Source organism: Macrobrachium nipponense, chromosome 20 (genome assembly GCF_015104395.2).
Source record: "Macrobrachium nipponense isolate FS-2020 chromosome 20, ASM1510439v2, whole genome shotgun sequence".
Taxonomy (NCBI): Eukaryota; Metazoa; Arthropoda; class Malacostraca; order Decapoda; family Palaemonidae; genus Macrobrachium; species Macrobrachium nipponense.
The window spans coordinates 2,587,987-2,614,871 of record NC_061089.1 but is presented as its reverse complement, the minus strand read 5'-3'; the positions used below and the strand labels follow the sequence as shown (position 1 = coordinate 2,614,871).

Below are 26,885 nucleotides of genomic sequence, written 5' to 3'. Positions count from 1 at the left end.
GTACCCATCCGTCCCACTCGTCTGAGCCAAGATTCGAGCACTCGTACCACTACAGTTGCGAAAATGCGAACTATAGCATAGCCTAGACGCGCTGCCACCCAAGTTTGCCCAAGTTCTGAAGGTGAGAAAGACCCCACTTTTCCCATTTTTTTTTTTTTTTTATTCGTAGGCCAAAAACGGAAAAAACTAAATTCTTTATTTCAATAACTTAAATAAATCAAAGAGAGCTTGAAAACTTCCAAATGGAATCTCTCTCTCTCTCTCTCTCCGTTTCTGTCTCTCTCTACTTGACAGTTTTTTTTTCTCTCTCTCTCTCTCTTCAATTGACATCATGAATTTCTCTCTCTCTCTCTCTCTCTCTCTCTCTCTCTCTCTCTCTCTCTCTCTCCGTTTCTGTCTCTCTCTACTTGACATAGTTTTTTTTTCTCTCTCTCTCTCTTGACATCATAATTTCTCTCTCTCTCTCTCTCTCTCTCTCTCTCTCTCTCTCTCTCTCTCCTCTCTCTCTCTCTACATGGATGGATGGATGTATGAGTTTTAGGGCAAAAGCCCAGGCACTGGGGCCAAAGAAGCCATTCAGCGCCGTAATGGAAAGTAAATAAATTAATTATAAATGAGTTAATAAGTGTATGAAGAAAATGGTTCATATATAAATTGATAAATTACCATATGAGAAATGAATGAATTAATGAAGAAATGAAGAAAATGCTTAATATGTATTATACTGTATCTATATATTATATATATATTATCTATATATATATATATATATTCTATATATATATATATATATATATATATATATTATATATACTATATATGATGTGATAGATAAAAAATAATTAAATGTTATTAAAAATGTTTATAGACTTTAAAAAGGAGATGAGAGCAGAAATATCTGCTTCATCTCCCAAAATATCACAAAGGGATTTACCCCTAAGATCTCTCTCTCTCTCTGGTTAAAATATCTGGGGCAAGCAACCAGAATGTGCTCCACTGTTAGCATCTCGCCACCGCAAGCACACTCTGGGAGGCTGCCCCCTTCTAAAATAAACTGATGGGTCAGATAAGTGTGCCCAATCCTCAGTCTGCTCAAAACTACTTCTGTTCGCCTATCAGACTGGAAAGACGAAGGCCACGGCAATATATTATTTCTAATATTTCTGTACTTTCTATTATTGGCAAGGAGGAGAAGTCCATCTTTCTTGCCATTTGCTTAAAATATAAGACCTAAAAGGACCTTTTACATCTGTATGAGGCACTTTACAAAAGGCTGTTTCTGATGAGACACTAGCAGCTTTCGCTTCCCTATCTGCCATCTCGTTTCCGCAAATCCCCACATGTGAAGGGACCCAACAGAAAGAGACAGATTTACGCAAATAATACAAATGGAAGAGCGATTCCTGAACTTTTTGAACTAACGAATGGAAGCTCTACATGACATTAATGAGTTTCTCTCTCTCTCTCTACTTGACATTAATGAGTTTTTCTCTCTCTTCAATTGACCATGAATTTCTCTCTCTCTCTCTCTCTCTCCACAACATGCATCAATCACTAATAGTTAATACTCACAAACCAGTGACAATGACATTATTTGGAATGAACAATAAAAAATTGACATGGAAATCAAAAATAAATTCGCAAATTTACTAAAGGGTATAATTTTTACAAAAATACTTTAATTACCAAGTTTCTAGACTTGTGGCAATCCACCGATTTCTTGGCGCAAATTATTTTTCAAGGTTTCTAACTTCTCCCTCCTTATCAACAGTGCCCATCCTTATATCACGTTTACATCTCCTATATATATGTCAATCTACCAACTATTTCGTGCCTTTATGCATTCTCAAAAAACCAACCCTTCTCTACGTTCCCAAATTCATTTTCATAATTCCTAACTAAATTCTGTACGCCTGGTCATAGTCTACTCGTATCTCTGTAAAAGTGCGATTCCAACTGTGGGTACTTTCCGAATGCAGAAAAAATCAGGTGGAATACAGGACCAACACTGCCATCTGCCAATACCGTGATTTGGCTTTCCCATCTGACCTACGGTCATCTATGGCCTAGTCCAAGACCAGCGGAGATATATGTTCTTCAAAATATCACTAAAATCTTAGGAAGCCAGTGCATTCCAATCTAATACCTCATAACATATATTCGCCAATTCTTGGGGCTTTGTTACTTTGGTAGGCAATAGTTACATCATCAGAAAACCCCTCAATCCGGTGCTTAAACAACATAAGTAAATAAATCCCCACCAAATTTGTGGATGATTAACATATGCCATTCTCACAACAGCTTTAACTTCTAAACTTTTATTCTTTGTTCAATTAAAGATAATCGTACTTTGAGGTCACTCCATGAATTATCTTGAAAGAAATTAAGTTTTCACTATAAAACTAATATTGTAATACTTACCTGAACACCTGAATTAGCCCTGGTCACTGACCAGCCCGAACTATATCCCCATAGAATTACCCATAATTGGGTAATTTTTTAACTGCCAGCCTTACCAATGCTGCAGGTAAACCCCCTTCTACTGAGCTCCCTTCAATTGCATTAATCACTATTCATTGAGGAGGGGAGGAGGGTGGGAGTCATTCAGGTGTTATGGTAAGTATTACAATATTAGTTTTATAATGAAAACTTCATATTGCAATACACCACCTGAACACCTGAATTAGCCCGATTAACAGCATTTAAGAGGTGGAATTGACCACAATCAGCCCGACCCCTTACACAATCATGCGCAGGTAACTCAGTTTCACCTACAATGCATTGTAACTCACCTGTATATTCAGATCTTTGGATGAGATTGCCAGTGGAGATAGTACCTTGTGTCAATTTCGTCAGTCAGGTCTCGTCTCTGTCTAGATGACCTCCCATGTGCTGTTCAATACCTTGCATGTGTGGAGGGAAAAGGGGGCCTCCCATGTGGCTGCCAGGCCTCTCATGTACGAAGGAGGAGCTGCCTCAGCAGCTCTTTTAGGTTCCTTGTTGATCACCGTGGGTGAAGAAGCACGCCGGACGCGTCATCATCGTTCCTCCATGCTATCTGCCTACCTATTTCTTGATAATGTGTACTGTTAATGAAGAAAAACAAAATAAGAAAAAAAATCTTTTGCTAAACCTACAGACCTAAGGTAATAACCCCACATCTGTTCGCTAATAATCGATGTGCGAACTTACCGGACTACCGCATTAGCGGCTACGAAAGGTCCCAGCAAGTAACCCTCCATCGAAGCGAACTGAATGTCCTTTAGGTAGAATGACGTGAGGACAGAAGCTGATTTCCAGGTTGCTGCTCCAAATCAATGACACTGAATAGTTCCTTAGGAAAGCCGAAGAGGTAGCTATTCCCCTAATGGAATGTGCTCTTGGGCGAGATTTGCTGCTGCCGGGATCAGGAGTGTTACCTGAAGCCTGAGTAATAACTTCCCATAGGAAAAAACTGACTGCAATCTTCGAAATGGCTCTAGAGGGATTCCTTGGTGACACAAATGACATCCACAGATGAGGCAAGAGCTTTTCTGTGTGTGCCAAATAGTGTGACTTTAGTGCACAAACCGGACAAATGCACATCTCTAGTTTGTCGTCTCCAACAAAATCCTCCAGAGAGGAGACTTTAAAAGCTCTCGGCAAGGGATTGGTTTCTGATTCCAATTTGGCAACAAATTCTGGTATGTGCGAGAGATAGATATCCCTACCTGAAAACAAAAGCGAAACCAAGAACAAGACTTTCTTGGTCAGTTCCCTCAACGACAACTCTTCTAATGGTTGGTAACTCGAAGACCTCACCATATTCAAAACTACCGCTAAATCCCATGAAGGGGCCCGAAGTGGGATCATTGGGCATTCAATTTCGAATTTCGAACGACCTTAGGAGACCGTGCAATACCCTGCTGTTAGACAATTCCGGGAGATGAAACCGGAACGTACTACTCAGTATAGACCTATATCCTGTTATAGTCGAGTTGGACAACTTCTTGTGTTTCCTGAGGAACAGGAGGAAATCGGCAATCTTCACAATGGTAGGACGAGAGATGCTATGTCCTTCCTTCCTACACCAGCTCCTGTATATGGCCCACCTAACTTGATAAGAGTTTCCTGGTAGACTTTCTTAGACAGGGAAAGCTGGCGAGCCACTTCCTTAAAGAGCCCTGTATTGCGTGCCGCTCCCTGGATAGTCTCCACATAGCTAGGTTGAGCACATGCAGGTTCTGAAGATAATAATGAAAATGGGGTTGTCCGAGTAGATCTCTCCTTTTCGGGAGGATCACAGGAGGTTCCTCTAACATTTCTAGGAGATCCAGGAATCACGGTCTCTGGGGCCAAAGCGGAGCTATAAGAGCCATCTGAGTCGCCGTGCTGCTTCTTAACTTCCCTAATACCAGTTTCCTCAGGGAATCCAACGGCGTCACGTTGCCCTAGAAGAGCGCTACCGCTTTTCCCCCGACCAACTCTGAAAACTGTGTTAGTGCCTTTTCTACCGCTCTCGACTCGCGGTAATTTATTGATTCCTCCCGATCCGGATCCCTCCATAGGCCCTTGGCCTGAGTTTTCTCTAAGGTTGCACCCCAACCTTGATCTGAGGCATGTGTACAGATGAACATCCGGAATCGGGAGGGCCAGACTTACAACGGATAACGGGAGGGGGGAGGGAGATGGCTGTTGTGCTGCCCACTGAGATATTTGCTTGATGAGCCATTCCCATCAACACTGATACGATTAAATTGTCGAAAAGAACAAGATCCGACAGAACCCGTCTCTTTGTAAGAAGCCCATCAAGCCAGACAACATCCACATCAAGTGTGAGAGAGCTTCAGACAGGTTCCAAAAGGTGTCCTCCAAAATGGTTGCTTCTCTTAAAGTGATTCCTACCTGCCTAGACAACGAGGGGACTCTCACCAAAAGAGCCTCTACAGATTCATTCAAGGGAACTCTTATACCCAACGAAGGATTATCCGCTACTTCATACATGTTCTTCCTGGGTGGAAGTAGAGAAGAATGCTGCCTACCCGAACCCATTATTGAAATCAACCTAGCGTCCGCCTCTCTCAAGGACTGCTCCACCCAACCAAACCAAGGCAACTCACAGAATGTGCAAGGTACAGTAGGTTTCATGGAATATAATTCTTCGAACATGCCTGACTAGGGTGTACTGGTTCCTCCGCCACTCTTGACTGAGGAAACAAACCATGAATAAATTCTACCATCCTCTTATATTCACTTTCTCCCGCTTGGGGAAAACTCTTCCGCGATAGGGATTTCATCTTCCAACGACGTCTCCCTATTGGGATCCTCCGATCGGAGAGGAGCCGGACAAGAGACAGGATGAACTTCAACTTGCCCGACTGCAAAGAGGGGGAACTCAACAAATCCCTATACCTGGAATCCTGAACAATCAATCCATATAGAATTCCTGCACCAACCGTAACCGGTTGTGACAGAACACTCTCTCCTAAGAGAGCCGACGCAGCTCATGGAGTTGTTGCACTGGGTGTTCCAAATTCGCAGCAAACCTACCTGAGGCTGATCCCCCCTGATGTGAAACATTCACAAGGATCGCCTTATCCTGAAGACCTGATGACGAATTCGGTGCATAAGGCGCCGCTGATCTACCCAAACCGGATTCCAAAGGAACTGAGGTTGAAGCACCTATGCTTAACCTCCCCAAATACCCTGAGCCAACAACACATAAGAACTCTAAAGCTGCAACACCTGAAACATTACCTAAGTTCCTAACCGCAGGGGAGCCCACCAACGCAGAAAAAAACGCTCACGCAGCGAGATCACTTGTACCTGAGAGAACCATACCGGCACCCAATACCGGAGCAGCTGCGTATAATACCTGCACCAATCATACCACCCAACGTCCTATTTGGATGGGGAACTGCTGCAGCAGTCCGAACAAAACCAGAAGAATCACCCACCGTAGCAGTGACACAAGTATTAGAAGAGGGAATCTTTGTTCCCATAACCCCCGCCAAACCAGCACCAATACCATAACCCTTAGAAAAGGAAACCGCCGCACCCTGAGAAAAGTTTGAGAAAGACATCGAAGGAGAAGAGAAAAAGGGAGAGCACATACCTGGTACTACTATACATAATTACCGGAACCCCTGCCGAAGAACTCGGGCAGTAAGAGGCCCCGCCCACCAAGCTCGCATTGACAGGTGCGCTAAGAGAGTGGAATACGCCCACCGGATCCGAAATGCATAAATGCCCTTTTGAGGAACCTCCACTTCTGAACGCGGGATCTCAGAACGGGACCCCTCCAGAAACAAACCACCCAGGGGGACCTGTCGGCAGGTTGCAGACGAAGCTAAGGCATGCCCTGAAAGAGAAGAGTGAGGAAGAACTTGAGAGGTAGAGCTTGTTGATAAGGAGTGTAGAGAAACATTGGGAGTAGAAGGAAAAACAGACGTATGAGGAGATGGAGAAGAAGAGGCCATTCTTTTAAGTGAAAGAAGGTATATAGACTCCCCTCCCCCTTGATAATTCCGCAACATATCACCCAAAAAGTCGGGGAAATTCTTACTGACATGATCCCGAATGCCTGAAAAGCATAAATGATACCACTGTCTAACCAGAAGTGTATAATTCTGAGACAAACCTAGAATGTTAGCATTATAATCGGCCAAATTAAATGTTACTTGGTCAAAACGGCTACCACCAGCTCCTGAATCTGTAATAGATCCCGCTGGAAAGGAAACTTTCGAAGAAGGAGGGATGGCACTGAAAACTTCAACAGGCCTCGCTTCCGATACCGACTAAACGGACGACTTAAAGTGTTTGTCCTTCAGAAAACACAAGGATGGAAACAGAACTTCCACCAGATCCAATGATGACCCTGTAAAGATAGCCGAACCTGACCCCAAAAGACACTGCTCTAGAAGCTTTTCATCTTTAACCTCTACACTAAGATCCCTGACAGTCTTGGTCTCATCTATTGCTAATTCACACTTTTTACTTACGCTTTTAGGGGAAGGGAAATTCTACTACTGACGCTGTCTGCTCCGCGCCAGGGGGGCTGGCGGATCCTGCCCTCTGGGCTTGCAGTTCCCCATAAGCCCCAGCACCCATTAGGGCTGGTTCTGGAACAGGCAGGGGAGCTGGAAAAGAGCAGTCAGAGTTCACACTCCTATCACTATCCCTATCCTGATTCTATTTTGTCATCAATTCAGTAAAAAGACTAGTCATACTTGATGACAACCTATCCTCTAATTTTTTTTTAATAATACCAATTCTAAATTCTCTTCTCCCACTTTCTTAGGTTCTGTCACCCTACGCTTATTCTTCGAGGCTAGAGTTTTCCTATGTTTTAAATATTCTCCATCTAGCCTAATGACCAGTCCCTACACTCCTGACATCTCTGTTTAACCCCACACTGTACCTCCCTACAACTAATGCAACGTGAATGTCTGTCATGTTTCAGGGTACTCATCTGCTTCTTGCAGGCAATACAAGACTAATGTGCTGCCCCATTGCCGCTGTAAGGTTGTTCTGGAGTCATAGCAGATGAAGATGACTTCGAAGGTACAGCCAGGGAAGTTTCTTTCTGAGATGTATCCATGATAGAAAAGTCCAATCACTGCTTTAGTAAAGTCCAAAATCCAGAAGAGGTCCAAATGAAGTCCAAAACGTAATCCAAAGTCCATCAACAGAACAGCAGGTTAATCTGTGGGTCGAGCAAACAAGAAGTAATTGAAGGGAGAGCGCTTCACCGGCCGGTCCTGGCAACAGTGTTGCCAACGGTGGTACAGGTAACTCAGTAGAAGGGAGTTTACCTTCAGAGTTGGTAGTGCTGGCAGTTAAAAAATTACCCAATTATGGGTAATTCTGTGGGGATATAGTTCGGGCTGGTCAGTGACCAGGGCTAATTCAGGTGTTCAGGTGGTGTATTGCAATAGTGTGAATTATAAGATTCCTTAGTCAAACGAGCGTTGCAGCCTTTGCCGCAATACCTAATACCAGAACTACTCGAGTCTGACATACTAAGTACAAGTCCAAAAACGTCATTATCGGTAATGTCACAATCGTTAATAAAAGGTTAAAGTGAAAAATAACAGAGCCTAACTCCATCTAAATATGCCAAAATGCAATACAAAATCAGAATACTTCACCAAACCGAAGATAATACAACAATGATAGAACAATTCCCAGAATTCAGCTGGAGCTAACAGTTGAACTACAACCATCTGCCAGCAGAAACAAATTGGGGCCATGTTTGGTAGTAGTTCCTTTCTAGCCCCAAAGTGGGTGGGGCTTGTCACCTAGCTGCTAGAAATAGAGCAACTTAAGAATTTTCAAAAATTCTTGCTGCCAATTTGTAGAAACTTTTAGCTATATAATTACTGGGTAAATCACTTAATTAAAAACGATCCATTGAGAGTGGTCTACTATATCGACTTCCAAGTGACAGAAATTCCAAGGAATTCAAGCACTCAGAGAGATTCCCAAATGTTGTAAGAACAATGATCGGGAATGTGTTATCTTGCCCGAGTGCTCATAAATCCAAGAATCCAAGCACTCAACAAACACTGGAAGTTCTAAGGATTTCAAGGGTTCAGCGAGACTCCCAAATCTCGTAGAACAATCATCAGGAGCGGTCTCCTCTTGGCTTCCTAAGAAACCAAGAAGGGATAGGTACAGCACCACTCTTAGCTACAAACCTCTAAAACTGGGAACAAGGGCACGGCCTGAAGAGGTCACGACATCCAAACTCCCAAAACTCCAGACTCCAGAAAAGACTGAGAATCACCTCCCACCCTACAAGGAGGAAGAGCCAATAAGAGAATCCTGCCTCCCTAAAGAGAGTTAGTCCCTTAGGAGTCCAGTAAGATTTCTTAGGGGAATTCTCTCACTGCTTCTTCAGGTACTCGGTAGAGACCAAGAAACCAGATGCTCAGTCAAGACCAAGACACAAGGTGCTCGGTCAGAGGCCAAGTGTACCCTCAATACTTCCAAAACACGAGACTCGGAGGAGAATGCTAATCAGATCCCAGCCTATAAGCGGGAAGAGTCAAGAGAGAATCCCGCCTCCCGGCGAGAAGCAGTCCCTTAGACTCTTCTTGCTACTTCTCCAGGTGCTCGGCTGAGACGGAGATTCTACGTGCTTGGTCAGAGACTGAAGCATCATACCGAGCTCTGGCCGAGTACTGGTGCAGTACTGGCAGGGAGAGCCAGGACACTTGCATGTCCTGGCTCTTTCTCTTGCCCTGTGCCTGAACTGGGATGGTGGGAGGGCTCTCCGACACTAGTTCAGGATGCTCGAGACCACATAGAAAATCGAGCATTTGGAGGCCTCAGCTAGGTAGGGACCCTGACACAGTAGTACCAGTCTTAAAGCAGACTTCAATGAACTGGTTGCAGGAGTGCAAACCGAAGTCTGCGTACATACATCTTCTCCAAACGACGGCCAAAAGCAAATTGAAAATTTTTTCATCAAGTCAGGAGGGGCTCCCAACTACCGGACCATTAGTTAACTGCATAACCACCTTGTTTGAGAGTTCAGCAGCCGTTTCCAGGCTTCGCTATAAGTAATTCCTGTTGTGAAGGATCAAGGGTTTGTATATCATGTACAAACAATCAGCTTTTAGATATATTTATATACTGTGGTCCCCCCGTATTTGCGGGGGATGCGTACCAGACCCCCCATGAATAGTTAGAAACCGCAAATAGTTGGAACCCCTATAAAAATGCTTAAAACCTCCTATTTTGTTAGTTAAAACTCAAGAAAAAACCACAAAAAATTTTTAAACATGGTTTTCTTTTAGTAGTTTTATTACAAAAAGTGCATTTTATGATGAAATTGACAAAAAAAAAGAAAAAAAAACAGGAATTTGTGCTTATTTCTCAGAAAAATACCGCGAATAGGTGAATTTTCCGCGAATAATGCGGGGAAATGTTCCCGAGAGAAATCCGTGAATGTGTGAGTCCACGAATAGACCTATGTGACTTTTCCATGATTATGTATTTGGGGGGATGCATATGCATATACCAGACCCCCACAAACAGCTAGAATCCTTGAATACTTAAAACTCCCTCTCAAAATACTGATAACTGCCTATCTTGAAAGTTCAAACACCAAAGCATCCCTAAAAATACCATCTTACATCACATATACATTAAACTATTATCCAATTACTGTATTAATCTTTTAAATATCATAAATATTATTTCAAAGTAAATCTTAAATATTTTCTTGAAACAAATATTCTCTTGATAGAGCTGAAAACAGAAGGGCCAATCTCTGAATTGATGTCACTCCTTTTGTGGTAAAAGAACACCATAATTACCTCTTCTTCAAAACTCCCAGGGCATAGAGGGCAGCCAGTTCCCTAGAGCCATCTCTTAACTCCTTTATCTGCACATAAAAGTAAGTTAAGGAGATCCGACAGAAATTCTGGTGGTAAATCAGGACATTCCTGGATTTTGCGAGCCAGAGAGCCTATCGTCCAGTCGAGGAAACACAATTTCCAAGACTTTAAAAAGATTCTTAAGAAAATGGTCCAGTTCAGCTGACGAGAACAAGGTCTTGGCCTCAGAAAAGGCTGATCTCTGGGCCAAATCTATCAGACTGGAGAAGTCCCCTTGGGAGGAGCCAGCCAAACCCAAAGAAGGAACTTCTCCTGTCATGTAGTACGAGTACCTTCTCTTCAAAGGACAAGATGGTGGATAACTGATAACTAAAGTTGAATTTACCAAATTCTCTCTTTTCTGACCTCCATTTCTCCACTTCTTTGAAAACCTTCCTTGCTGAAAGAGAAAGCACCATCTGGGTTACATGAGCAAACCCTGCAGGCTGACTGCTCAATTGGAGAATCAACGTTGGAGATGAAGGTGTTGCAGGAGACAATAAGTTGGGTAGCTCTGTAGTAAATATCACAATAAGGATGCGTAAGCTGTAGGGAGATTATCTTCTTCCACTTCTTCTTCTTCTTCTTTGAATGAAGAGACCGGAGACGTTCTTAAGTCCCTCATAACTGTGGATGGCTTCTTTCAACAACTCAAAATGTCATCCAATTGCTGCTTAATTTGGGCAAGGGAGGGATCCAACAACTCTGAAGGTTACTGTAAAGGGGCTAGAGCCATGGACTCATGTCTGGCTGAATCCGAGCAATCATCTAAATGTGAGGATTGACACTATCTTGCTGCACGAAAAGACTCAAATCTAGGTTTATGATGAGGGAGCTCTGGTGCCAAATACCGTCCAGGAGTGAGAGGGTGTTGGAGCACAAGTGGGCGCTTGAGTGCAAGTGGGCACAAGCTGGCAACCAGGAGCAAGCAGGCCCTTAGACGCAAGTGGGTACTTGGGCGTAAGCAGCCGCTCAGGCACAGGTGAGGGCTCAGGAGCATAAGACTGCTTGGGAGCAAATGAGCGCTCATTCGATGCATCTTGTTGTGGCTCCAGCTGGTGCTTAGACACTAAAGGTTGATCTGAAGAAACTTCATCACCTGAAACACAGGTGTTACTGTACGTTTGCGTTTTACAGTCACTTGACGTTTGTCAGAACGTTCATTGGAAAAACTCTCTGGGCTGTCCCAAAACGTAGAGGGAACAGCTTCTCACACTCTTTTACAAAGCACCTGAGGGGTGCGAAGCACTTCTGCTGACCTTTTCAATCGTTTTGATTTACCACTGTTGCGCCACTGGCGCCTCTGCTCTGAACTCGAATTATCAGAACTAGCTGAAAGGCAATGAATTTCATGAAATAGAGTGGTCCCCCCATATTCGCGGGGGATGCGTACCAGACCCCCCCGTGAATAGTTAGAACCCGCAAATGTTTGGAACCCCTATAAAAAAACAGCCTATTTTGTTAGTTGAAACTCAAGAAAAACCACTAATAGTTTTATCACAAAAAGTGCATTGTATGATGAAATTGATCAAAAAAACCAGGAATTTGTGGATATTTCTCAGAAAAATAACGCGAATGCGCGAATTTTCTGCGAATAATGCGGGGAAACGTTCCCGAGAGAAATCCGCGAATGTGTGAGTCCGCAAATCCGGAGACCGCGAATACGGGGGGCCCACTGTACGCCTTTCCTCTAACTACCTGTCAATATCTGGGCGTTTGTGGCAGGTGAGACCGAGGGGCCAACTCTCCAGGGGCAGACCCCACCAACCTCCCTTGCGCTTCCGGTATAGGGGAGAGTGCTAGGGACCTTTGCCAAGTAGAATCAGCGGGTCAAGAAGCCAGCTCCTCCACTGTCTCTTCGCAACACTTTCATTTTCCATAAAAGCTTTTACAGAAGCTGCTGTGTTCACTAACATGTCAAATTTTTTCTCAAGAATGGCAATGGCATTGGGTTCAGGAGTGTGGGAGCTGGTTCCAGGATTTGGTGGAAGAGAGGCTGGATTATTAATAGGGGATAAAGCAGAGAGAAAAAATAGGTAATTCAGGAGGAGATTTAGCCAATTCCTGACTAGCTAAATTCTTGTCCCAAGAAATCACTTTTCTTTTTCTGTCTTTCTCTAGTTTATTCAAATGAGAATTTAAGATTTTCCAATCCTTACACTCATCACAAATCATACTAGCTGAACACACTTGTCCCCTGCAAGATGTGCATTTAGTGTGCAAACCATACTTCGCTGAAGTAAGTCTAATATTGCAGCCTGTGCTGCAATATCAAACAGTCATGAAACTTGTGTCAGACATCTTTAAACTAACAAGTCAAAAAGCAAGTCTTTATCTAGAATAGTCACTATTTCCAGAGAAAACCCTGAACATATATCTAATCACTAAAAGCCTACCGAAAGCCGGCATAAACAAATTGGTTTTCTCTGCTCAGTTGTTCCTCTTTCCCGAAAGTGGGCGAGGCCATTTCCCTACACTTTTAAAACAAAATAATCACTACCACGAATTTCAGTTTATAGCTGCTGGTACTTTTAATCTTTTAGCTATGTAATTACTTGGTAAGTTAGATATACAGAAATGTACAGTATACGTATGAGCAATTTATACCCAACCAAACCAATAAGGTTCAATGTTCTCTCATGTGTGAGTTTTGTGTGTAAGGTATATACTAATATAGACTAAGAATTTCTTGGAAATTGTCCACTACAATGTCCTCTTCACGTTCTACCTCTCCTAAGGCTTCTGCAAAGAGCCTTACGTATTAGAGGCCCTTACAGTTAATGACAAATGAGGAGAAAGTAGACATGATTGTAATGTTAAGAGAGGGCAAAAGTCATGGAAAAATAGCAGCTGATTATGGCGTGACTTAAAATGCAGTCGTCAGCATTGAGAATGAGTATGAACAGGGTATAATACTTGGGGAGGTCATTCTTGGGGAAGAACACGCCGCCCTCTTTACTATCCCACCAGGATTTTGATGCAAATTGATCAGGAAAATCAGGCAGATACAGACAATGGTAAAGGCATGGGATAGGAGTGAAGAAAAGGCCACAAATTTTACCAATACTGTTAATGATCTCCTGAAGCCCTATCATACCATGTTTGTGAAAATGTACAAGTGCCTGAACACTATGCAGCCTCCCGAAACCCCTGAAAAAGTGCCTCCTGAAGAAGGTGAAGAGGCAACCTCAGAGGAGATGTAACTCCTCTACTCTGCTGTGCAGTCTATCTTCATCATCATTCATCGGACTGCACAACTAATACATCATCATCATCTATAATCAACATTCATCACCAGTGAGTACACGTATGACCTAATATTATTAGTATTATAATAATTTTTGTCACATATTATAAAATACATAAATAATATGAAAATACAGAATATGTATTGCTTTAAGAAAAAATTTGCATCTGCAAATAGTGGTGACTCATGAATATTTTTATGGATACGTTCTACAGGAAAACAGCCATATGAGTAGGTCATACATCGAATAATTTTTAGATAGGTTCCACAGAAAAATCTCCAAATAGGGGAGTCCGCCAACCTCAAGAATGCGAATGCGGGGGATTTACTGTATACGTGTGTGAAAACATTAACTATTGAGGCTCTTTCTTTAGGGCAGGTCAATGATTGCAAAAACCAAAATCGTGTAGGTCAATTCAATGCATGTGATAAATTTTAACCGAGATAAATGACGGTAAGTCAGACAGCTTCTCCTACCACCACTTGCTATTCGCAAACATTAAGAAAACGGCTTCTCTTCTAATGCTGTAAGCAGTCCGTACCCAAGCTTCAGTAAACTTAAATTTTGGTGGCCAATTTGAATAGCATACTTTGACTTTAAAATTTCATTATTTCAAAAAACACTCTAAAAGACACCCTTCCAGAATGTGAGCTTTCAGAAAAACCTAGTATCATGGCTGTGGTATCTTTAACCCTTATTGCTCCCCAGATAGGTTAGGTCCCTCAACCAGCCACCCCCTAATACATCCCTTGACAGTGGCAGATCTAGAAATCTTCATGGGGGGGGGGCTTAGGATTTTAACATTATAAATAATCTATATACAGTGGTCCCCCCGTATTCGCGGGGGATGCGTACCAGACCCCCCCGTGAATAGTTAAAACCTGCGAATGTTTGGTACCCCTATAAAAATGCTAAAAACAGCCTATTTTGTTAGTTACAACTCAAGAAAAATCCACTAAAAATTTTCCTACGTGGTTTTTTTAATAGTTTTATCACAAAAAGTGCATTTTATGATGAAATTCATCAAAAAAACCAGGAATTTGTGGATATTTCTCATAGAAAAATACCGCGAATGCGTATATTTTCCGTGAATAATGCAGGGAAACGTTCCCGAGAGAAATCCGCGAATGTGTGAGTCCGCGAATCTCGAGAACGCGAATACGGGGGGTCCACTGTACTATATATATCTTATACATATACAGGCGGTCCCCGGGTTACGACGGGTCCGGCTTACGACGTTCCGAGGTTACGACGCTTTTTCTTAAATATTCATTGAAAAATCCGCCCTGAGTTATGACGCTTGTTCCGAGGTTACGACGCTGACGCTTCCGACGCTCCGAGTTTACAACCTTTTAAAAAACACATACTATGATAAGATAAGAATCCTTTATAGTTTAGCACAGTTTTCTCTCTCTCTCTCTCTCTTTGTATTTTCCAAACGAAAATAATCACTATAATTCTCTCTCTCTCTCTCTCTCTCTCTCTCTCTCTCTCTCTCTCTCTCTCTCTATATTCCAAAGATGTATGTTTTTTAGTATGATAAATAAATGATTTACTATTTTCAAATATTAATATTAATTTATACAGCAATAATATCAATTCATTAAAGAAAATACCATAGTGAATTAGTAAGACTTTAGCTTATATTTAAAAAATTATGGAAGAATGAAGGAAATCCCAGTCTTCAAGTAACTTCCAGTAACCTTTTCTCAGATTCAGGTACTAAAACTGTCAGATATCAAGTTCTGTGACAGCCAGGAAGGGGGGGAAAATTTGAGGTGTGACAGCAGGCCAGGAGGGGGAAAATTTGGGGGAAGAGCTGCAGTGTTGCAATTACGTGGTCCTGACATTTTCCCCCCTCTACTATCTCTCTCTGTCTCTCTCTCTCTCTCTCTCTCTCTCTCTCTCTCATTTACTGAGACGAGATTTTTTAAGTACTTGTACTATTTGTTTTTAATACTTTCAAATAATAATAATAATAATAGTAATAACTGTAATTACAAAATTCATATGTGATAGTATTTTAAAGAAATACAATACGTACTAATCTATCCATGTCACTTTTAATTAAGGTTAACCTCTCTCGCTCTCTCTCTCTCTCTCTCTCTCTCTCTTTCTCTCCTTCTCTCTCTTCTCTCTCTCTCTCTCTCTTTTGCCACACAAGATAATAATGGGTCATAGTGTTAACTCCCTCCCTCTCTTTCGCTGGAAGCGTTATAAGTATTTTTTGAGAGAACAGAGAGAGATAAACACTCTCTCTCTCTCTCTCTCTCTCTCTCTCTCTCTCTCTCTCTCTCTCTCTCTCTCTTTTACCGAGATGAAAGAATTTTTATGGTACTAGTATGTAAAATGTTTATTGATAATTTCAGTTATTTAATAATAATAATAATAATAAAACTTTAATTACAAAATTCATAATGGTCGTATTTTAAAGAGATGAAAATGACCTTTCCATTTCACTTGTAAGGATAATTCCTCTTTCTTACTGAGATTAGAGAATTTTTATGGTAGATGCACGTGTTTATTATTTTTCAAAAATAATAATAATAATAATAATAATAATAATAATAGAAGTAGTAATAATACGATAACTAATTTCAAAAGAAAATTCTTCCCTTTGTCTTTTTCTGTATCAATTTCCCCACCTCAACTCGAGTGACACTCGAGCTTAACAATGCCATACAATGGTCAACGAATTTAATGGTTTTATGTAATCTCTCTCTCTCTCTTACTGAGATGAGATCATTTTCATGGACGTGTACGTAATAAGTTTATCATTAATATTTTCCAATAATAATACTTATTAACTGTAAGTACAAAATTCATATCTGAGTATTTTAAATACAATAATCATTCCATTTCTCTCTTTTAAATACTGTAAGGACAACTCTCTCTCTCTCTCTCTCTCTCTCTCTCTCTCTCTCTCTCTCTCTCTCTCTCTCGCTCTCAGCAAAAGAATTGATAGACAGACAAACATAATTGCACAGTCCTCTCTTTCTCTCTTCTCTGGAGAAATATATGTATTTATGGGAGGGGGAAAAAGTTGCCTACAGACATTCATTTCAATCTATTGAAACCGTAAGGAGTTATTTCTCTCTCTCTCTCTCTCTCTCTCTCTCTTGTATTTTAATGAAAATATACAGTAATTTGTGAATACACAGTGTTGCACATGAAAAAAGTAAATTAGTGATCATTTTAGAGATACGGCCCTAAGAAAAATTGCAAATTAGTAGTGAAATTTTCCCTGTGGACATGTTTTCAAGAACGTCGTTCCGGCTTACGACGATTTTCGGGTTACGACGCGTTTTAAGAACGGAACCCCCGTCGTAACCCGGGGACCGCCTGTATATATATATACAGTGGACCCCACGTATTCGCAGGCTCAAACATTTGCGGATTTCTCTCGGGAATAGGAACATTTCCCCGCATTATTCACAGAAAATTTGTCTATTGGCAGTATTTTTCTATGAGAAATATCCAGAAATTCCAGGTTTTTTTATCAATTTCATCATAAAATGCACTTTTTGTGATAAAACTATTAAAAAAACCAAGTATAAACATTTTTAATGGGTTTTTCTTGAGTTTTAACTAACAAAATAGGCTGTTTTCAGCATTATTATTGGGGTTCCAACTATTCACATGGGAGTCTGGTACGCATTCCCCGCAAATATTTATTACAACTCAGTTTTCTATTAGTTAGCCAGTCTTCGATTTAGTCTGCGGTTTCATCTACAATTCCTAAAGCCCTAACTTTTGTCATTAGTTCCTTATGTGGAACTTTGTCAAATGCCTTTTGGAAATCTAAGTAGAATATATCTATTGCTCTACTACTGTAATAAATACCAAGCATGTTATGAAAAAACTCCAAGAGGTTTGATAGGCAAGATCTGTTTTGTCTGAAACCATGTTGGTTGTTTAACAACAAGTTTTTTCTATCAATGTGTGTGTGTGTGTGTTTGAGAGAGAGAGAGAGAGAGAGAGAGAGAGAGAGAGAGAGAGAGAGAGAGAGAGAGAGAGAGAGAATTATAATTCTGAAGATTGCAACATTGTCTCCAACACCTGTAGCTTACAGAAGTAGCAGGTGAAGTTTCTTTGGCAAATATAAGCATTAAATACATGCATAAAAAACAAATTTTATAATTTTGTTTTCAATGTTTCTATCAATATTTTGCTTGAGTGCGGTGGGTACACATTATCAAGTTTTAACTACAGCTATAAGATTTACACATTAATCTATCCATGGGGGGAAAACGTGACCAGGTGGCCCCCCCTTAAATCCGCTACTGTCCCCTGAATGCCAAAAATCAATATCTGGATCTCCGGAATGGCTGAACGGATTCTGACGAAATTTGGCATAATCAGAGACCTTAGTGGGGAACCTTCTAAAGCCAAAGTTTCATCTGATCAGTTGAATATTTCCACAGTTGTAAAATGCCAAAGTCAGAGGTATTGTGTATTCCGGGTGGCTGGGCTTTACTAAACACCAACTACCGTGGAGGTTGATAGCCGAGTGTGTGTACAAGCCCATCTCAACTGACAAAAGATTAGGCTAAACTCACTTGTTTTCATATGCACTAACATCAGTTTGTATGTTTAGCACTCTTTACAGGCAAATAATAAAAACTTCTACAAATTGGAACTGAAAAATCAGCAACCAAATTATAATTACTCTCCCAAACATGGTCCTAGGAACAAATGCTTCTGACTCATCAGAAGAAAGCAACAAAATTCACTTACCAATTTTCTCAGTCATGTTTGAGCATACTATTTCTATATCCGTGGGCAAATTTGAAATGCCATGAGGCATGTTAATTTTACTGGACCTGTCTTTAGGTGACTATTTCATCTTACCCCCGTCCCCATGAGTAGTTGGGCAGGAATGAGGCAAGGAACAATGTAAGAGAAGACACAACCCATTATTGGCTGACTCCTCTCACAAGTCTACACCATGTAAGTTTTGCTCCATGCACGCAGAACCATTGGAGGGATCTCTTACTTTCAACCTCAAAGGGGGACAATAAGGTGTTGACAACAGGCTTGGTCAAAATTTCTTTCATTATTTAGCCATTTCTGACTGTTTTCTCCAGGATATCCACATCCCTCGTTAAAAGTAGCTTGAATAGGATCGGTGAACACAACCTCAGCTGGGCTAGCATGGGTAGTATTTCTTTTTCTAAATTTGTGTTTTACCTTCCTATCTTGACACTGTTTCTTGTATTTGACCAAAGCATTAATTTTCTTACATCTTACATCTACCTATTTTCTAAATTACAAATCTGGCATATACAATCCTTGTTAGAAGGAATAAACTTTACAATAAATGTTCAGCCTGATTCCTGTCAGTTGTCAACCAGGACAGGTTTCTCATTCATAAATAGACCTAACCTTTTCTATAATGCTAGGTCCTGACCTAACCAAATCTTACCTAACTAACCTATCTTAGGGTGAAGTACCCTGACTTGGTTGGGGAAGGAGGCAAAGGATAACCCCCCCAGAGGGTAAACCATACCGGTCGGCGACTGGTGGGAATCGGGCCGCACAATTACTGTCATATTTTACCTAGCTATATCTCTTACCCTTATTTGATTTGCAGGTATTCCTAAGTAACAAACTCCACAGACTTCAAGAAACGGTCCAGCGAATAAAAAAGCCACTCGGGATTGGGGGTGTCAAATGTATTTTGCCATATTTAGTACTAGCCCCTGGGTTGTTAATTACAGTCCACAGACAAAAAATAACAGTAAGTTCTTAATACACAACCAAAATACTAATAGAAAAACTCAATTTCTAAGGAAATGTCCAACGCAGAGCAATTTAGGCTGCTCAGATCAACCAATTTGCATTCAAATGAAATGACCATTAGGGTATTCCATGAGCTATGCCTGGTCACTTACTTTTGTTCCCCTCCCACAACTCCAGCTTCCCAAAGCAGATTAGCCCAGCTGTCACAAATACAAAATAGCCTAGTAGGTAGTAGCTACCTAAGATTCGTGTTCTTAGTAGTAAAAAGAAACCAACGGGCAATTCTAAAGAATAGTTCCGCACGGGCTGCAAGGAACGTAACCGCGAATACGACATCCACTAGGGATTGGGGCGTCAAAAGTATTTCGCTGTGTTTAGTACTGGCCCCTGGGGATTAATTACAGTTGTCCAAATAAATATTACTTAAAATTCTTGATCAGGAGGTTAAACTGCATAGAAAAACCGCAACTGCCATAGTCTAGGCCGCCGCGGAATAGTAATATAGATCTACCAAACCAATGTGTAGGCTACTATACCGATGTTGTTGACAATCTGTTAGGTTTACACAACAGTCTTTACCTAAATGATTAGGTAGTGTAAAGAAAAACAAAAAACAAAAACAAAATGAGATCCTATGAGTAAACAACTAGTAGGTAGTATATAGTAAGTAGGTAAGTAGGTACCTAGGTAGTACCTAAGCCTTTGTTAAATGACAAGTGGTCAAAAGCAAAATGGCCAAAGCAACAAGACCCTACAACCTAGCTACTAGTAGCCTAGGTAGTAATCCATATGTCAGCTAAGGAACTGGAGCCAAGCAACTGCTTGGCTGAGAACTGCCTAGGCCTAGGTAACAGAAAAGTCGTCCAATCTTTTCTACCTACAACTACCTAGGTAGTCACAACAATGCTTCTGATTGTTGGTTACCTACTACTACCCTACCTACCTAGTGCCGTATACCTAACATCTCGCTATCCGGCTTCTAGGCTAAATATATGATTTGGTTTCACTCATCACAAAATCAAATTAAGTCAGAAAAGTAAGCTATGCCTTAATGAAGGAAGACACCGTGACCAACCTTCCAATGAAACTTGAAAATAAAAGAATAGAAATTTACTACTACTACTAATGGTAGGTAGGTAGGTACGGTACAACCTAGAGTTACACCGGAGTTAGTAAGAACATCAAAAATTATTCAACGCCTTGAAATTTACCTTAAAAGCAGTGAAGATCAGAAAATCCTTCTGGCATTTAGTGAAGGAGCGATTATATACAAGACGGGACATCATCGTGTCGAACTACAAAACTGTTCTAAAGTTTACTAACATTGGTTTTCGAATCGTCACGAGAATAGCATGAAAGGTTACAGCTGTTATTTGATCGTTTTCTATTACATACAAAAACAAACACCAAAGAAACCGTAGTACCTAGTTGACCCAAACAATACTATAGTTGTTTCAGGGACTTTTTCAGTCCTTTTAATGTTAAAGGGAATTCATCACACTTTTGCGTATAATTTCCTTCATCATCTTGCTTAAGCCTTCCTTTCAGACCTCCTTTAGTTGGCCCCGTGGTTTCTTAGTGATACACTCATAGTTTATAGTTTTCTTGAGTAACTTGCAGTACCTACTCTTCACAGAGACCTCTACTTTATTGAGAGACCTATGCTTTTCGGAACTCCCAGACCGGAAAATGAATTGACAGGAAAACGACAATTTTCAGTACATTTTCCTCAATATCTTTAAAACGACTTGACATATGACATTGATTTAAGTTGCATCTGTTGTTTAATGACATTTTCTATGAGTCTAAACATAATTTAGATTACTTCCTAAGCATTTTATATCTTAAAACGTTGACGGAAAAATGTTCCGGTCATTTCCAGAAGTGTCAATTCTCTTGATCACAAATTGTTGATTAATGTTACTTTTTTGCTGTATATTATTGGTACCACCATGAAGATTATTCATCTAGCTACAAATCAAGCATAAGATTTAATGGTGTAATATTGGTAAAAAAAAAATCAACTTTAATACCTTGACCGGAAAATAACAGGTGGTCCTTTTTATATCTTACATTTTTCCGGTCATTTCGAGAAGGGTCCATTCTTCATCTTTGAACACAAATGGTTAATTAATGTTACTTTTTTGCTATATATCATTGGTACCATCCTCAAGATTATTCATCCTGCTACAAATTAAGCATAAGATTTAATGGTTTTGTTAAAATAAATCTACTTTAAAACCTTGACCGGAAAATATCAGGTAATGTCAATTTAAAATAATATCTAAAAGTTCTTGGAACTAAGTACATTCTGGTAACAAACCTAATTCCATCCTCTAATTTATTTATTTTGAAATCTGAAAGAAGAGAAATAAGTAAAAACACTAAAATTGTAATATCGAATATTGACCGGAAACGTCTAGGGAAATTAATGTATTTCCTCGTAAAATATTTCATTTTATAAAGTATTCATTAACAATCAACTTGAAATATATATATATATATTATATATATATATATATATATATATTATATATATATATATATATAATATCTATATATATATATATAGTATATATATATATATATATATATATATATATTAGAGTTGTGTTTAAAATATTAAATATCGTCTTTTATGAAATACGCTTGCAAGCCGTATTTATGAAATACGCTTGCAAGCCGATGAAATGAAAAACAGAGTAAACTAGTACTGTTCAGTATTTAAACGTAAGTTTGACTGTCGTAATCGGTCATCACTCACCACTTCCTTCCGGCGCTTATTCCATTTGCAGTCGCAGTCGTGCTCCTTCTTGACACAGTTGTGGTCGTTCATCCTTTCCCAATATGTATATTCGCAGTCGTAGTCGTGCTCCTTCGCGACACAGTCGTGATCGTCCATTATTTCGCAGTACGTCTATTCGAAGTCGTAGTCGAGCTCCTTCTCGGCACAGTGGTGCAGGTACTTACCTAGAGCTTTTTTTTTTTATGTGGGGGGGGGGGTCTTTTTCCCAAAACTGGACCTTTTCTTCTATAAATGTCATTGCATATATAGGTATATACAAATTCAAATACTTGAAAATTTCATTTTAGTTATATTAAGAAGACAAATTGGGTATTAGGTCTATGCCCTTGAACCCAATTAGATATTCAAAGTACTGACTTTGGTTAACAGAATTTTACTTATAATAATGTTGAAAGTTTGTGTCGTGCAAAAATGTGCACTATTTTCTTATGACGTAATCCCGCCGCTCCACATGTTTTCTCGCCCTTGTCGGCGGGCAAGGTTCCACATAACAATTTGGAGGCAAGAACAAGAACAGTTCTTGTATGAATTGTTCGTTTATTGCTTTGTTGCGTTTGAAACCCGAGAAGCACACACACCCATATTAAAACACATTAAATTTTAATTAGTCTGGGAAAATGAGGCCTTATTAATTATTTAAATTTCACTGTAATTCACTAGTCCGTGGGGCTATAAAAAGAGGCCGTGCCTCTGTAGCCTCTGACCCAGTAAGGTACCTTGAGTTTGGGGCGCCGTCCCGTTTGACTGTACATGTGTTGCTTGATTGTGGGTGTTGCTTGTGACCAATGTTTCATGTTAAGTAATTTGCCTTAATCTGGGCCATCGTCAGCCATGTGCTGGTGATTTCAGTGGATGTGAAGGATACGAGTAATGGTGATAACGCGTTAAGAGTAATATTCTTGATCTTTAGTGTTGCAGAAGTCATTGATTCTTTTGATACTGTTTAGTATGTGTAATTGTCATTGCTAGTATCAGATTACAATAACTTATTTTTTTGTAATAAAATCGTAGAATTCCTGATCACGCCTAATTTAGCTGTCCTTAAGCTGACCCTTCTGGTGAATCTATTGGCCATACCAACTGGCCAGAACCTGTTTAGTACGCCAACGAAAAATTCGCGACATTTGTGATCCTCTAAACCGGATAGATTCAAGCGACCAGTCCCCAACCAACAGCAGCTTTGTTATGGTCTTTGTTGTACTGACACTTGGTTACTCCCAACTGCCCTCCAACCTCCTGTGAAACGAGGGGAGTGAAAGAATGTTAACATAGGCTAGGTGGTCTGAATCAAATACTAGTTCATTCTGTTGCCCATGTCAAGGCTATCATGAAGGAGTTATGGTAGTTGCATTTGACAACGTTCTTAAGGGTCGTTTGTAAGAGAGAGAGAGAGAGAGTGGCTGGCTGTTTTGGTTGTTGGCTCGTTAGGTTGTTTGTGTTCATGTGAATGGATAGTTAACAAGCGAATTGCTCGTTTGGCGAGGGGCTGTTGTGTCTGTTGGGTTGGTCGCAAATCTGGCTTGTATTTTGAGTTGGTCTGTGATCAGAGCCTGTAGTGAAGAGTCAGTTTTTTGCAGCAGTCTTGATATTATTGATGGTCAGTTATTTTGTGTTTTGAAGTTGTTGTTATAATTATTGTTGATATTGTATGTTTGAAGGTTGTTACAATTATTGTTGATATTTTATGTTTGAAGGTTGTTGTGCCTGTGTTGTTGAATTTGTGCTTGTGAGTTCTGTTGTGTTGTGGATGAGTTGTTGGAATTGTGAATTGTTGAGTGCTGTTGGTGAGCTGTTGTGGTTCCTTGATGTTGTAGGTGGTGTATTGACTTGTGTGTTATTGTTTTTTTTTTTTGTGTGTTGTTAGTGATTGTTTGTGCAGTGGTCTTTTGTTGTGTAGTTATAGAATTGTGTGGTTTTTGTCCTTTTTTGGATGTTTGTGTGTGGTGTTACAACGGCTGTATTCAGTGGACAGTGCAACTCCTCGCCCTGAGTGTGTCAAGTATATGGTGGGTACATGTGTTTTGAGTTTTTTTTTTTTTTTTTTTTTTTTTTTTGGCTTGTGATCCTGCCACATTATTTATTGGCGCCCAACGTGGGGCTGCTGGTGTGGCAGCTGCAGGACGGTTGGTGTGGCGAGTTGTGTGATTGGTGGAGAAAAATGAGTATGGAAGGTTTAACTGAAGTGGAGAGGCTGAAGGAGGAGTTGAGGTTGGAGAGAGAAGTGAGAGAGGACAATTGGAAGTAGAGAATGAGAGGTTGAGGGTAGAGTGTGAGGAGCTGAAGAGCGAGTTAGAAGAAAAGAGAGGAATGCTACGGGGTGTGAAAGTGGAAATGAAAGGAGCGAAACAGCGGATGGTTGAGAGGGCGGATGAAAAGTTGGGATCAGTGATGAGTGATGTGCAAGAGATGATGAAGGAAATGATGAAAGGGTTTTTTGGAGAGGGAGCTGTAGGAGGTAGGCCTACTGGGTATTGTGACGGGCCAGGAGCGGTTAAGAAAGGGACAGAACAAATGGAGAAAAGTGTGAGTGAGGAAAGTGGTATGGTTGTGGTAAATGAGGAGAAGAAAGAGAAGGTACAGAATAGGGATAGATCAAAGCAGAAGGGTAAGAAGGGAGTTGAGAGTATGGAAAGGGCTAAAGGGAATAAGATTAGTAAGGATGGTGGGCAAGATAAGAAGAGAATGAATGAAGATGAGAATAGAGTTGAGAGTAAGGTGCAGGATGAGAGTGATTTAGATAGTGGTAAGTGGGAATTAGCAAGTAGGAAGAAAAGGGGTAAGAAAGGTATGACTAAAAGCTTGGATGTGAATAATGGAAGTAGATCCGTTTTATTCAGAAGAGGGTAAGAAAGGTCAGATTGGAAGTAGCGCAAGTGAGAGTAGGGGTGAACAGGAAATGCGAAAGGTGGTGTATATGAGAGAGGTACCCCAAAATGAGAAGTATGAGGAATATGGTAGTAAGGACATGGGGAACTTTTTTGGAGAGTATGAGAAGTATTGTGTGGCTAATTATGGAGATAACAAGAGAGTTAGGTAAGTTCTTGACGAGATTTTTGTGAGTATGTATAGGGCAATGATGAGTGCAGGGAATGTGCCATATGAGTGTGAAAGCTAGGATTGTGGAACAGGCAAAGAGGATAAAGAGTAATGTTAGATATAGGAGAAAGCATGATTTTGAAGAGGTAAGAATGAATGTTGGCGAGTCATTGTCAATGTGTGTGTGCAAGTTGGAAAATTAGCTAGGATAAAGTTTGGGGACAAAGGGATAAATGAGCGTAAGGAGTTAGTGCGAAAGTTGTTGGCAACTGTACCAGAGAGAGTATACGAGTTTATGAATCTAAAATGTAAGGAGAAAATGAGATGGACGAATGAAAGGTTGATGTGGAATGGCATTTAAGAAATAGTAGAGGATTGAGTTAGATAGGTGTATGAAAGAGAGAAGAAGTGTTAATGTTAAGACTGAAGTAGCTGAGGGTATACCAGAGTTTAAGAGTTATAGGGAGGCAGTTTTAGAAGGGCCGAGGCGAATGGTAGAGTGAGTGGTTGATAGGAGCGTGACAAGTAACTCAAGTTTAGTTAACTCTAAGAGAGATTGGAGTATAAGCGTTGGAAGAGTAGGACCAGTTAGTTGTGAATGAGAGCAGCAGTGTTACAGATGTGGAAAGCCAGGATACAAGAAGAATGAATGTCGGTGGCCATTAGGAGCGTGCTTCGGGTGTGGGCAAACAGGACATTTAGTGTGTGAGTGTAAGAAAGATAGGGATATTGTTACAGGTGTGGACAGGTAGGGCACATAGCGAGTGGATGTCAGGGTACCCGTGTGAATGTGGTTTGTGGCAACTGTGGAAAGAACGGGCATTACGCTAGGATGTGTAAAGAATTGCATGCGAAATGTGTTGAGTGTGGAATGGAAGGTCATGTGGTGAATGTGTGTAGATGAAAGGGAGCGAAGCAAGCTAACAGTTCAGGAAACTAGTTAAAGAGGGGATTCAGTTGGGTGGTGTCCTCTGGTGTGTGAACGGTGAGTGATGCATGTGCGTGAAGGATTGCTGCATGAAAAAGGGTTTGGTAGTAGAGCACATGAATGTATGAGTGTGCAAGGGGATATATTTGGATACTTTGATTGATACTAGGTGCAGTATAAATGTTCTTTTTAAGAATGGATGTGACAAGTTGCGAAGTGAGTGTGAAATTAAGAATTGTAAAGGGGAGGTACGAGGAATAGGGAATTTAGGTGTCTGTAGTGGGGATATGAGAAAATAGAAATTGATGGGGTAGTAATGGATGAAAGTGATTTTTGTGTGGTTGAAGGGACAAATGATAAGTATGATATGTTGCTGGGGTATAAGTTCTTGAAAAGGTGAGGGATGGTGGTCCATCCGAGTATGAATATGGTTGAGTTGCGTATGAAAGGGAATGTACGTGGAGAGTTGTATTTGGATAAGGATGGAAGAGTAGACAGTAAGTTATGGAAAGGAGCACTGTTGGTTGGTGAGGTTGGAGAAGTTGTTAGTACAAAGGTTGCATGGCCAGATAGCCTCGGGATTGCCAACGGTGACAAGTGTGAATGCATAGTTCAGGGTGTTGATGTGAACAGGTTGGTAAGGGCAAGTGTGCATGTATATGACGGGGTTTTGGATATGGAAAATCCTAGGGTATTTGTAGCTTCCTTGCCGAGCGTTAGAAAAAAGTGAGTGCAGGGTGTACATGAAGGTGATTGTGTGG

General features: G+C 40.6%; 2 protein-coding genes across 3 annotated transcripts in view; one reads left to right on the top strand and one right to left on the bottom strand.

Annotated features, from left to right (window-relative positions):
- LOC135221648 (calcium uniporter protein, mitochondrial-like) overlaps window positions 1–20,730 on the bottom strand; it is a 761,453-nt gene extending 740,723 nt beyond the window's left edge. Inside the window, exon 1 of one of the 2 annotated variants that reach the window (XM_064259367.1) lies at window positions 20,566–20,730. In XM_064259367.1, the coding sequence (XP_064115437.1) occupies window positions 20,566–20,640 (75 nt within the window). In that variant the 5' untranslated portion in view covers window positions 20,641–20,730. The remainder of the gene's footprint in view (window positions 1–20,565) is intronic. The other variant, XM_064259415.1, reaches the window with a different exon arrangement.
- A 3,737-nt stretch (window positions 20,731–24,467) lies between these two features.
- On the top strand, window positions 24,468–26,423 carry LOC135195536 (uncharacterized). The gene is made up of 4 exons (XM_064221790.1): window positions 24,468–24,903; window positions 24,998–25,193; window positions 25,935–26,082; window positions 26,319–26,423. Exons 1-4 carry the CDS (start codon window positions 24,468–24,470, stop codon window positions 26,421–26,423), a joined length of 885 nt encoding a protein of 294 aa, XP_064077860.1.
- Window positions 26,424–26,885: the final 462 nt, after the last annotated feature.